At 36.9% G+C, this 13,215-nt stretch overlaps 1 protein-coding gene across 1 annotated transcript in view; it reads right to left on the minus strand.

The window, feature by feature from the left end:
* LOC129274572 (histamine H2 receptor-like) overlaps positions 1–8,574 on the minus strand; it is a 9,343-nt gene extending 769 nt beyond the window's left edge. The window contains exons 1-2 of the mRNA XM_054911361.2: positions 8,411–8,574; positions 1–2,429 (exon numbers count right to left, since the gene is read on the minus strand). The exon at positions 1–2,429 is cut by the window's left edge and continues 769 nt beyond it. Coding sequence (XP_054767336.2) covers positions 468–1,550 — 1,083 coding nt within the window. The 5' untranslated portion in view covers positions 1,551–2,429; positions 8,411–8,574 and the 3' untranslated portion in view covers positions 1–467. The remainder of the gene's footprint in view (positions 2,430–8,410) is intronic.
* Between the last annotated feature and the right edge of the window lie 4,641 nt (positions 8,575–13,215).

The following is a 13,215-nucleotide window of genomic DNA, read 5'->3' on the forward strand; positions in this document are numbered from 1 at the left end:
AAGCCTACTATTGCACAAGAAAGGAAACATCAAATATAATTATTTCCTAAATTATCTATATCTGCATTTTGCGGGGAATTTGGAAACTCAGATAGGTATATATAGAAAATATCAAAATATGATCTACAATAAAACGGCCTATACATTCTTCACCTTCATTAATATTGTACCAACAGCATAGGACTCGTGCATTCGCCAGATCCCTCAATCTGTTGCCTATTCTGTGACCAAGAGGTTCATCTTTTTGCAAAACTCACGAGAACTACAAAATTCAATTCTTAGCGTCTAGGTTCATTCCAGATTTGTACGTTTCAAAAATTATCGGAATGACAATTGGGGTGGGGTGAATAAACACAGTTTAACGCAGTTGCCACTAATTATTCATCGTCAATGTTATGTTCTGATTTGTCTGACATAGCAATTCGTGTCTCCAATATCGCCTGCATTGAGGCCGCTGAACATCATTACTATGATTCTGAAGAGCTTGTCGAATTCGGAGCAATGAATTCAGTATCTCTTTGCGCTGGCCTCCTAATCAAAGGTTGAACACGCAAACCGGCCGAAGTTGTCGAATCCATCAGCTGGTTTGACCTCACGGGACATCGCAAGATGCTTCTGAAGGCAACCTTAAAGTCTGGGTGGCGTGTTCCGTAAATGAACGGATTAACGCAGGAGTTGAACAGGAAGATCATCCCGAAGGCAGGGACCAATCTCTCGCCTCCTGGTATGACCAACTGGATGCTGTAGGGTGATATCAAGATGAGAAAGACAACGATGATGATGAAGAGGTTCTTCGTGACAGACATCTGCCTCTTGCTGAATGTGCTCTTCCTGGCAAGGCCGCCCAACTGCCCAGAGACCGTGACGATCCTGGTGGTGACCCGGGCCATGCGACGAGAATTAGTACGAACATGGCGCCAGATGCGGAAATAGCTAAAGAAGATGATAAAGAGTGGGACGGGATAGAAGGTTATGGCAAGAATCAAGTTGTAATAGGGTGAAAATGGATGCGTAGTGTTCCAGATGCACATGCTGTACCGCTCATTGAAGCCGAAGAAGCTGTCTGAAACGATGTACGGAACTATGGATGTCGTCACTGGTATCAACCAGAAAATCGTAATGAGGCCAAAGAGAGTTTTGGGGGTCAGGATCTCATGGTAGCGATGGTTCGGCAATGTAATCAGGCAAGCCCGGCTTAGTGCGATGCCACCAAGGGTGTACAGACTACAACCGGTGCTGACCATCAGGATCATACCTTCCCACATGCAGATCCAGTCTGGCAAAGGCCACTCGTCCTCACAGAGCAGTGCCAGGGCTGTCCAGGGAAGGTTCAGGCAGCTTATCAAGTCTGCGATGGCAAGGTTGACGACGAAGGTGTTGGTTTTGTTCCGAAGTTTCTTGCTGATGAACACCGCAAGTATGACCAAAGTGTTCCCGAAGGCACCAGAGATGGAGATCAAGCCGGTGACCGTGGCGTAGATGATTCTCTCCGAGTAGTTCTGGTACACTATGGGTTCATCTGCCTCGGTACAGTTCGCCGTCTCACACATGACGATATCCTCAAGAATATAACTCTCAATCAGAAGATAGCAACTTTCAAAATGAAGCCACGAAAATGATTGATCCTGATATCAGATTTCAATTTACCAAAATATTTGGCCCAAATTTTCGTAAAGATGCAAGGCAATTATTTTCACTCAACGTACGTTATGAATGTTCCACATTATTCGTCATGTTCGTTATTGCTTATTCAAGTTATTTTATGAATGAATGAACATTCATGATTATACTCAGTAAATCATTCTTGGAAACTCCTTAAAGATTAATTATTTGTTACATCTGTCGAATTGCATGGGGGAAGCACCGCCCTTTGGGTTGATCACATCCACTCCTATATGATAAAACCACCATCAAAATATAGATAATCCAATATTTTGTGCCGCGGAGCTGAAGTAAAGACGAGACGCTCTAAACTTCCAGAAGCTGTAGCCAAACATTCAGTAGAAAAAGAAATTTAACTCCGTTCTATGAAAGAAAAGGCAAGAGGTGCATGAAATATCGAATATCTCAGAGAAATATTGTCCGTATAAGAAGGTAATTATTATCTCATCAATTTCATTCTGAGCTGTAGCTCTTTCAAGATAATAATGCAGTGCGAGTGATGTGTCATGGTGACAATAATTAGAATTTATATTGTTGTTATATATGGTCGATTGGATAGAGATATTAACACTGGGATGTGTTTCATACAGCCCATGACGTCATTCATGAAGATCGCTTAATAGCAGGCTTATAACAATGGGTGTCAATCTTTCCATCTTATTGCCAGATGTTAATCATAAAAGTATCTCAAGAAATTAATGGTTCAGTTGTTGTTTTCTTCCGGTTCACCAGTCACCATTGCTCTATATCACGCATGTAGAAGAAGCCTGGGGTAAAAAGAGAAATAACACATAATTATGAAAGTATTAGGTAAGGAACAATTGTCTAAACTAATGAAAAGCAGAACAGGAGAGAAATTGATTGTCTGTCTTATTCCGTTATGATGATTTAGGTTGTTCCAATCATCGCACATCTTTTTTTTTTTTATCTTTCATATTCTTATTTCATTTATATATGTGTGTGTGTGTGTGTGTGTATTTAAATGATATAGTTACTTGTTCATCTTTTCGTTAGTAAGCTGATGTCTTTCAAAAATGACAAATACTGCAGCTTCCAGAAAGAAGAAATTTCAATTGAAACGCGGTGCTTGGTATCAATGAATTTATTAACCCTTTGTCACAGTGAAACTATATAGAGAAACCGACTTCTAACCGACATAGACTAATACGTTGTTTTCAATAACGTACATGTAGCATCTGTCAGTTGGGAGTCAGTTTGGTGCCGATGCGACTATTTATAGCAGATTGCCAATTCGTCTACTGCCAACTCGTCCACTCATCAAATAGTCTACTTTCATGTAGTCTAATGCCATTCCGTCCATCAACATTTCGTCTAACAACCATTTAGTCCAATACCATTTGATCCAATCATTACTTCGTCTAATCATGCACCATTTCGTCTCATAACCAGTTGGTCTGATATCCATTTCATTTTCATTCAGTTTGCACAATTAACACATAGTCAAATTGGACCAACATGGTATATGGACTAAATGGATATTGGAACAAATGGTTATTAGATGAAATGGTGATAGGACGAAATGGCAGTTAGACCATGTGGATAGTGCACGAACTGATGGTAGACCTGATGAATTGGCATTAGACGAATTAAAAAAACCTTCAGCATATAGGCCTACAAACATTTTATTTATTTTTATTCAAAGGAATATTCTTTCGTTTTGATTTATTTGATGCGCTTCCAATATCTCATGCATGGGATCATGTTACGGTTTATTGGTTACTTTGATAAGGCCAATAAATTAATTATCATAAACAGATCTGCAATAGCGTACACTCTTTTTTCCTTTCCCAATTTCCTTTTATAAATGTTTATTTTTTATCAGATACGACCAATTTGGGCTGATGGTTTATTATATTTATAGCAGCCATCAAGTACAATATATAATTTGCAATTCCAAGCTCCTCTGAACCTGTTTTTTAGGCATTGACTCAATGACTCCTTGAGTTATTTAGTGATTCGTCAAAATTATAATTATTATTATTTTTTTAATTGAATTATTGATCGCTTAAATCGATAATGGGCCTTGTCAAATAGATTTATAAATTTATCTGGTGCACGAGAATGGTAATTTATATAACCTGTAAGTATTGGTAATGTGTTGACTGAGTGGCATCGTGTATACTAATAAATTATATATGAAACCCAAAACCTAGGCAACGTCAGCACAAACTGAATTAAACGTGAAGCTGCCATTACTCGTAAGTGCTCTATTTATTATTCATAAAACTCAGAATAGAAATATAAATTGTCAGTGGAAATGTTTATGACCAATGCAAACAAAAAGCTCATACGCTGAGATGGTTAACTGTCGAAAATATCACGAAAACTAATTTTCTGCTTTTGAGTACAATATTCTCAAATTTCATCTAAGTAAAAGGTAGTCATTAAATCCACAACATGCGTTCCGAAGTTGTGACAAGTATTTGGGATGAATTGGCATTTTGAAATAGGTGAATTTCGTTGATTTCAGATACGGAATTTATACGAATGGTAAATTGAAACTCGTTTAATTATAAATGTCAATATCACTGATTGACAGCTAATACGAATAAATCCTTAATAGTGACCCACCCGCCAAGAAGGTGAAATAAATTGAATTGGTGACAGATCGAGCAATGCAAAAGCGGGCTCTATTCATTTGCATTATGGAAAATGTGACCCCACTCCGAGAAGAAGATATTCAACATAAGTTTAAAAATGTACATAATTTCCACTACACATCTCGCTAATTTGAAACTTTTTAATGCACTGGAATCAGTTACCCACTAACTGAGGAACTGTAGAAAATGGAAAGATATACTAAAAAGTAATGATGATTAATGTTGAAATATGTGGTTTGTGATATTAGCCTTTAATCACAGGCCTAAAAGGCCCGTTCATTCCAGGTAAAAATGAAATCTGAAATATTATATAACCCATAAAAACACCGGTGTTAATTTAACACCAGCTAGGTATATACAAAAAGAATTGCACTTTGAAATATTCCTATAAAGTGATATATTTGTAATATCCTAAAGCTTTTTACACATTTGTATTTTGGTATAGGTCTCTTTCAACAAATGACGATATAATTATCGAAATCTTCCCACTTCAGTGAGCACCACTTACTTTTAACAAGTTCGTGAAAATGATTTGTGCAGAACTTAAAAATAATTATATGAAAAAAGGTAGACGATGATGATGTAGAGCCCATGAACTTGATGGTTAATGGTTGGATATCTGCTTTAAGCGATTCTCATTACTGGCGTACAGATGGGGGGGGGGGGGGCTCTTGCCCCCCCCCCCAAAAAAAAAAAATCACTACAAAGAAAAAAAAAAGAAAAGGAAAGAGAGAAGGGTGAAATGTAATATTGTGTCAAAATCTGTTCATACAAACTTGGATTTCTGTGCTGTTTAAATGTCGAAATTTTGCTCGCTCGCAACTTTTTATAAATTTTACGCGATATGCCATATATCTAGCCCCTCAAAATTTCAGTTTGGCTTATTACGCCTCTGATTCGCAAAACATAATAGGCTTGTGTTTTCTTCTTCTATTATTCTTTATCATGCCCTGGGAAGTGTGGAGGATCAAGTATGATATGAAGTATGATTATGTAATTCCCATTTAAATGACAAAACTTGATAAACATAAACGCTGGAATGACAATGATATGTTTCATTTTATGTCCTCATATCCACATGGGCGGATCCAGGGGGGCAGAGGGGCCCAGCCCCCCCCCCCCCCCTATTGGCGGAGCAAAAAAAAGAAAAAAGGGGAACAGAAAGAAAAAAAAAAGAAAAAGAAGAGAAAAGAGAGGAGGAGAAAAAAAAGAAGGGGAAACATATGAGGAGGAAGAAGAGTCAATAATACAAGATGAGAGGGAGACTTGGAAAATAATCATAAAAAGTTCATGTCACTATATAAAATTTTCGATCGCGCTTCGCGCTCGCATTGCCTTTTAGGTGACTTACATATCTTGCTCAGTATGGAGCTTAAAATATCAAAGTTTGAAGTCAACATACCAAACATATTTCAGCTCGGAAATCGAACTTTCATTATTTTGTTTGATTTTCAAATGGATTTTTTGTTGAAATGTCTGTTTTATGGTCTTAATATTAACAATTTCTGCTCGCGCTGCGCGCTCGCAAAATTCGAATTTTCAGGTACCTATTATTTTCCTGTATATTCCATAAAGTTATCAAAATATCCCTATTCAGGTCAGATTGTCAAAACGTATCAGCTAGGGCTGCACGCTCGCATATTGATTGGTGAGTGATGTATATCGCAATATTAATTCTATAACAAACTACTTAAAATCCCTATTTCATGACAGTTTATAAAAAAGTTCCGGCTCGCGATTTGCGCTCGCATTGATTAAATATATTAACTCATGCATCTTATTCATAATTACAAAAGTGCTTTAAATGTCCAGTTTTCAGGCCATAATATTAACAGATTTCGCGCTCTTATTAGGCTTATTAGATTAATAAATAAGATATAAATTTGATAATCAAATGGTCCCTTTATCAGAATGGAATATAGTTTCATCTCGCGCTTAAGAAGAGAAATGGGAAGAGAGTCATCATTTTCATATGATGACATAATGTTCTTAGAATGTCCCGGTCCTAATGAAACATATCAGCTCTTTTTTAACTGTGATCCATATCCACCTCACAATTTTCCTACAAAGTGCTTGACATACAGAGCTTAAATTGACCCCTTTTCAGATCGGAATATCAAATATTTTAAGCTCGCGCCTCGCGCTCGCTTTATTGATTTTCATGATAAAAAGGGTATTTAAAATGCCCAGATTAGGTCGAAATATGAAACACGCGCGCATGTTTATTCAGAATCGCAGCTTATTCTCTATTTAAATCATTATCCAGTTTCAGATAACAATATCAAAAATTTTCTGCTCGCGCTTTGCGCTCGCGTTATTAATGTAGGAAGATTTCCAAATACTCATCCTTTTCATGATTTAAAAAACATGAATAGAGTGTCCGATTTTTAGGGTGTAAATCTCTATTTTTTCCGCTCGCGCTTCGTGCTCGCATCAATTGTGTAATAATTTACTTATCCTTTTCACGATTACAAAAAGTGCTTAGAATTTCCATTCTTCAGGTAGAAATATCAAAATTTTCAGCTCGCGCTTTGCGCTCGCATTATTTGATTGTTGGCTAACTGCAAGTAGCCGTTAACAGATCCTTTTCTGTTCAGATCAAAACATATATCAAAAATTTCTGCTCGCGCTTCGCGCTCGCAGTAATTATTTAATTGGATACGCATCTCGTTTAGGATCACATTGCCCAGAATGTTAAAATTTTAGGACAAAATACATGAAAAAAAACTCGCGCTTCGCGCTCGCACTATTTAAATAAGGAGATTATTATCCATTTATGTTAGTAATAAAGCTAGAAGTGACTATTAGGACTACCCCTTCAAAGAAACAAACAAAATCAACTTCGAGCGGTCGATCGGGGAAAATGTGGCTGGACAAAAATTCCGGCCCCCCCCCCTATTGGCGAAGGCTGGATCCGCCCCTGTATCCAGGTGACACATACAGCCTAAAAGTTTTGTTTACCTAAGCTTAAAATGTTTAATCGCGTAGAAAAGTTGTTATAAAAAGTTACAATGCAATTGTTTTATTCCATTGGCCCAAAATGTCCCTCAGAAGTTAAAAATAAACATCACAATTGCTTCGTACTTTTGTCTTTCCCATTGAAATATAGCGTGAAAATCGTCATTTCTGCGCAAACCGATTTTTGCGAGCTTTTAAAAGATGGACAGTGCTCCTGCAAGCGTAACATTCTGTCAAAAATATTTGAATCATCTGGTAGATGAGATCAAAACCTATAAGACTATATTATGTGAAAAAATATCCCCATTTTGTATTTTATTTAATTAGGGGTGCTTTTTTCAAAGTGTAAACTTTTTATTGATACGCACTGTATATAGGAAACAACACCAATTTGGCTTTAGGCTAGCACCAGATAGGTATTTAAACAACACTTAGCGTTAAACCAAAATATTGATTGATTCTTAACTGGTGCTGTTTCAACACTTCCCTGGTGTTTTCCGATATGGATACCGGGTTGGTGTTAAATCAACACCGGTGTTTTTGCAGCGTACTCAAATGCATAAAGAAACCTTACTCGGACAGGACTAGATACTTAGAATCTTTACTTAAACAAATATGAAGTTTCATGAATACGAGTATCTTTCAAAGAGAATAGAATATCCCTCTCGACAAGAATATGATACAAATTTTCTTAAGTTTCCCTATACGTGTTTTTTTTTTCAAGTTCGAATATAGATTGATATCATAGTAGGTCTATATGGGTAAATAGAAGACGACAAAATAACACAACCATGCACTTTGAAATCGATTTCACCATGTTCAAGACACAAAATGTCCGACCTTAATTCTCTGAAACAATAAGAGATTATTTATTTAAACTGTAAGCCACACGTCATAGATGGGCCTAATTATTCTAATTATTATTAGATGATTATTTGAACATATACAGATTTTAAAAAAATATTAAACGATAGTTAGATACAGAATACATAATTTTATTCTTGGCAAATATTTTTTTCTTGCCTTAATTAATGTTTTCTGCCTGTCCTTATTTCCTCTTTTTGTTATGTCTTCCTTTATACGGAAAGCTGAAAATACGACAACGTGTGGCACCCAGCATACCGGGTAATCAATTGAAAATTAATGAATAAATTGAAAATGAAACTTACGCAATGCACGAATTTCCACAAATCGTTTCCTGTAGATAAAATTATATCGAGAGATAGTCTTGCCCTCTGTTCGATTAAGGATGCACCGCTACAATGTGAGAATCCGAACTTGCGCCTCCAAGCTCGAAAGCAAGTTCAGACATATTCACAAGAAAGTTGTCGACAAAAAAGTAATAATAATCATAAAGGCTCAGTAACCGATGTTTTTTATCCCTGCATGCTTCCGTATACACAGTAGAGCTCTCTGCAATTAATTGACATGTTTCAATCGAGGCGGGTTCGGCAGCGATTGGTTTTGAAGCCAATACAAAATCTTTTCAACTAAACTGGATCCTCTGCAAAATAAAACGGGGAAATGTACCGACCTACATATACGAGATGAAAACTGAGGTTTAAAAAGTTGAACCTACATTATTTCCATCACAGCACGAGTTGTAAAACGTGCTCAAGGTGTTGCAAAGTATAGCAGTTCATAGAATATTTGTGTTAACAAAGTGCATTTCTCTGAGAAGCTTGTAGGCTTGGAACAAAAAAATAAATATCAAAACGTTTGCTAGAAATTTAGGCCTTCGTAACAGGACCCGGATCGAAGGGTTATCACAATACATGAAAAAGGTTGTCAATCATGCATACTCCGACATTGGTGTTCAAAGTGTTGAACCCTAACATGTCCAAAGCACACCTTCTCTTTGCGAATGGTGTTAAAAGAAAACACATCCTTTGGTAGTCAACGTGTAAACACATCGCATTTTTAGGTTGACGTGTGAACATGTTATATCCGTATATATGTCACCATGACAACAACCGCGCAAGTCTCGTTTTAGCCAATCACGACGGAGACTCGGCAGAAATATTGATACATTATCTTTACCAGCATTTGACTTAACAGGTGCTAAAAGTGTGGGGGTGGGGTGTATATAATTATTCAAGTAGGGTGATAGGCGGGGTAGACGGATTTTGCCACATAGGCCTAAAGCTCCAGAATTAAGGCGCGGTTCTAGACTAATAATTTTGAGGGGGCGGGGGGGGGGGGGGGGGGGGCTTGACAAATTTTCGACGTTGGTTTATCCGGTACATCTGGGCAGCATTTGGAGACTACACTGATCTGACCAATTAGCAGCTAGTGCACCCACCCCCGTGCCCAATATGTTTCCAATATTATGGGAGGGAGCGTAGCGACCGAGCAAACAAATAATCAAAATGCTTAAAAATGTTTTTCATAACCACTTCATCTACGTATAAGATCCGATCGGTGTAGATGAGGGCATGTGATTTCACTATACGATAAAGGGGACACGGATTAAGGGAGCTGGGGTTGATTGCGTCCGTTACAATTGGCACTACTTCTAGGCGTTTCATTTATTTATACGGGAGTGAGCCAAGTGAACAAGAAAAACAAATCCTACTTACAAGAGCGATATTTTCAAGTTTTAGAGACCTTTGAACGTAATAAGGTAGAATATCATATGGCAGGGACTGGGGTTTTAATGTCAATCCCCTTTACCGTGGTGATCGGTGATACATATTTGAAGTGAACCTTAAGGCGACCGCACACCTTACGATTGGTCTGCGACCCGATTTCAGAATAAAATGTAGCAGGGTTTGATGCTAACATTGAGACTAGGAATGTCTTACTGTGTAATGTTCAAATCTGTGACTATGCTATCATCCTTCTTAGAATAAAAGCGAATTTAATATCTAGTCGTAATGACGTCATAGCAGTCGTACGATTGGCTACGATTTGAAACTAAATTGGTCTTTACTCCGAAATAAAAGCTTGCAATCTTTCAAAATGGTTATATTAGTATTCTTTCAATTACTTTTAACCTCAAATAAAATGATATGTTCCATTCACATTTTCAGAAAATGAGCAAAATGCGATTTGTTCCAAAATCGGATCGCGAATAGTCGTAAGGTGTGCGGTAGCCTTTAAGCATTTGGAGCATCATGAACTTCTAAATAGAATCTACAATTTACATCTTTCAATTCCTGTATCAGATATCCATCATGAAGTAGGGCTGGAAAAGACAGTCTACCCTGGGTTTATTTATTTATTTATTTATTCATATTTCACCAGGGTAGCTAATTCAACAAAAGTTGATCTTCCACGAGGCCCTGGATAACAAACAATACAGCTATATACAATTTAAAAACAATCAATGGTGATAATACATAAACAATCATCAGATCATATGATATTGCTGAAATACAGACGTATAAAGTGACAACAGCATTATATAAAGTAATACATCAAAAAAGAGATGATAGTTAAAAGCATCAATCCTGAAAGGGGAATTGGTATTGCATCCCAATTGATCAGCCTAGGCAAGATTGAGGAGATGTCTTTTAACAGAGAGTTTGAAATTATTTAGGGTTTTAACACTTTTAACACTTTGGAAGATACTATTCCATAGAACGCAGCCATCATAACATAAAGCAGTTTTATAATAATCTGTATACGGCATTTACATACACTGTTAAAAAACCCTGATCTTACAGAAAAAGATGATTTTGCAGAAAGCAATAACAGAATCATTCTGTAAATTCATAAAACAGGAATTTTTCTGCAATTTAACAGAACAGGTCTGTTTAAAAAGGGGAAAAGGGTGTTTTCTTTAAGGAAATGTGTAAGGTTCCATACACCAAATACCAATTTTTTGTAAGATTACGCAATCTGGTAAGATTACAGGTGTTCTCGAGACTCTGCTGCAGGAACTTCTTTTAGGATAAATTTTCTAACAGTGTATAACTAAATCATGATGAGCAATTTGTGGAGTATTTACATTATGAACTTTATAAATTTCTTTGAAAACATTTTTAAAACAATCTGCTGATAAATCATGAAGACATTTATAAATAAATATACACCTGAAGTATTCTACTCTTTTCTTAAAAGGCATCCATCTTAAACGAGTACACATTTCATTAGAGAGTGTATATATATTACAGTTTAAAATAAATCTCGTTGCCCTGTATAAGGAGCGTTGTGGCCCAGTGGATTAGTCTTCGGACTTTGAAACAGAGGGTCGTGGGTTCGAATCCCAGCCATGGCGTAATTTCCTTCAGCAAGAAACTGATCCACAGTGTGCTGCACTCAACCCAGGTGAGGTAAATGGGTACCGGTAGGAAGCAATTCCTTAATAAAAAGCTGTGTGCGCTATGAACGCCTAGCTTAGCCGGGTAATATAGGAGCGCCTTGAGCACCTAACAAGGTGGATATGTGCGCAATATAAATACCCTATATTATTATTATTATTATAATACTGGGGAGGGAGGGCGATCGCCCCATGAAGATATTGGGGGACAAACATATCGATTTGCTCCCCAAAGAATGTTGACACCGAGAAAATTCTACATGTTTCAATGCAAAAATAGGATGTCTGAAAAATCATCGGAAAGTACTATAAAACCATTATATTAGACATTTGAATATATTATATTTGAAATTGTCAAATTTTGGACGCACTGTAGTGCAAACATTCTCACATGTCGACAATTTTGGAGTCTCTCCCCCCCCCCCTCCATCCGAAACATGCATCGACATCTCTGACTCTTAATTTAATTTACGTTGATAACTTCAGCCTCGGTCAGGGAGAATGTTGCTACCGAACCATTTTTTTTAAAGAGAGATATTTATCCTAACTTAGATCCAAACTTTCAAGGTTGTGATAGAAATTCAACAAATAATCCAATCATGGTCAAAGTTCATTGACCCTATATGACCTTGACCTTCCTTTGTGATGTGACCTGAAACTTAGGCAGGATATTCAGTGATACACCATTACCCTTATGTCTAAGTTCACAAACTTTTCAAGTTATGACGAAATCTCAAAACTTGGTTAAGATTTCGATGTTGATTCCCCCACCATGGTCTATGTCAGTGACTCCAAATATGACCTTTGGTCATGTGACCTGAAACTCAGGCAGGATGTTTAGCAATACTTGATTACCCTTATGTCCAAGTTCATGAACTAGGTCCATATATATACTTTCTAATTTATTATGACATTTCAAAAACTTAACCTTAGTTAAGATTTCATGTTGACGACGCCGTCGTCGGTAAAGCGGCGCCGATAGTCTCGCTCTTATCCAGTGCGTATCAACAAAAACAAAACGGGACAGTTTTGAAGTCTATCGAAATTTTGTTTTAAATTTTGATGACTTTATTTGATGTTAATAGATGCTCTTAGGACTTATCTTTAAAATGCCATTAAAAAAAAATGAGTTTCGTTCATTCCTGAGTGAACACGAAACGTTTTTAAAAGGCTTGCGCCAAATGGCACAAAATTGAAAAATATTGATCATCAGACTTCTTGCTAGTTTCTATTCAACTTGCTCTCATTTCTTTATTGCTGCATCAATTACGTTTAAACTTAGTAAATATGTTTCTAGGGTAATACCACATATGTAACCAAGAGACTGATGAGGTCGAAGGTCATCTAGGGGTGAAGAGGTAAATGATATGTGGTTATGTCCATCCTTTAAAAAAAAAGTTTTTGTTCAACTTGCTCTCATTTCTTTATTTCTGCATCAATTGTGTTCACACTTGGTACATATGACACTTCACTTGGGTAATACTACATGTGTATCCAAGAGGATAATGGGGTCAAAGGTCATCTAGGGGTTAAAAAATTATACATGTATTGCATATTTGAATTATCGCGAAATCAGGCGAGACTCATGATTCGCCAACCACCTTGCTCATTAAAATATGTTATCTTTTAGCATTGAATATTCTTTGATAAGTAAGAAAATCAAACTCTTTTGTCAACCTAAGCAAGAGGAGATTTCCATTATTAAAGGGA

This window comes from Lytechinus pictus, chromosome 13 (assembly GCF_037042905.1).
Source record: "Lytechinus pictus isolate F3 Inbred chromosome 13, Lp3.0, whole genome shotgun sequence".
In the NCBI taxonomy this organism is placed as follows: Eukaryota; Metazoa; Echinodermata; class Echinoidea; order Temnopleuroida; family Toxopneustidae; genus Lytechinus; species Lytechinus pictus.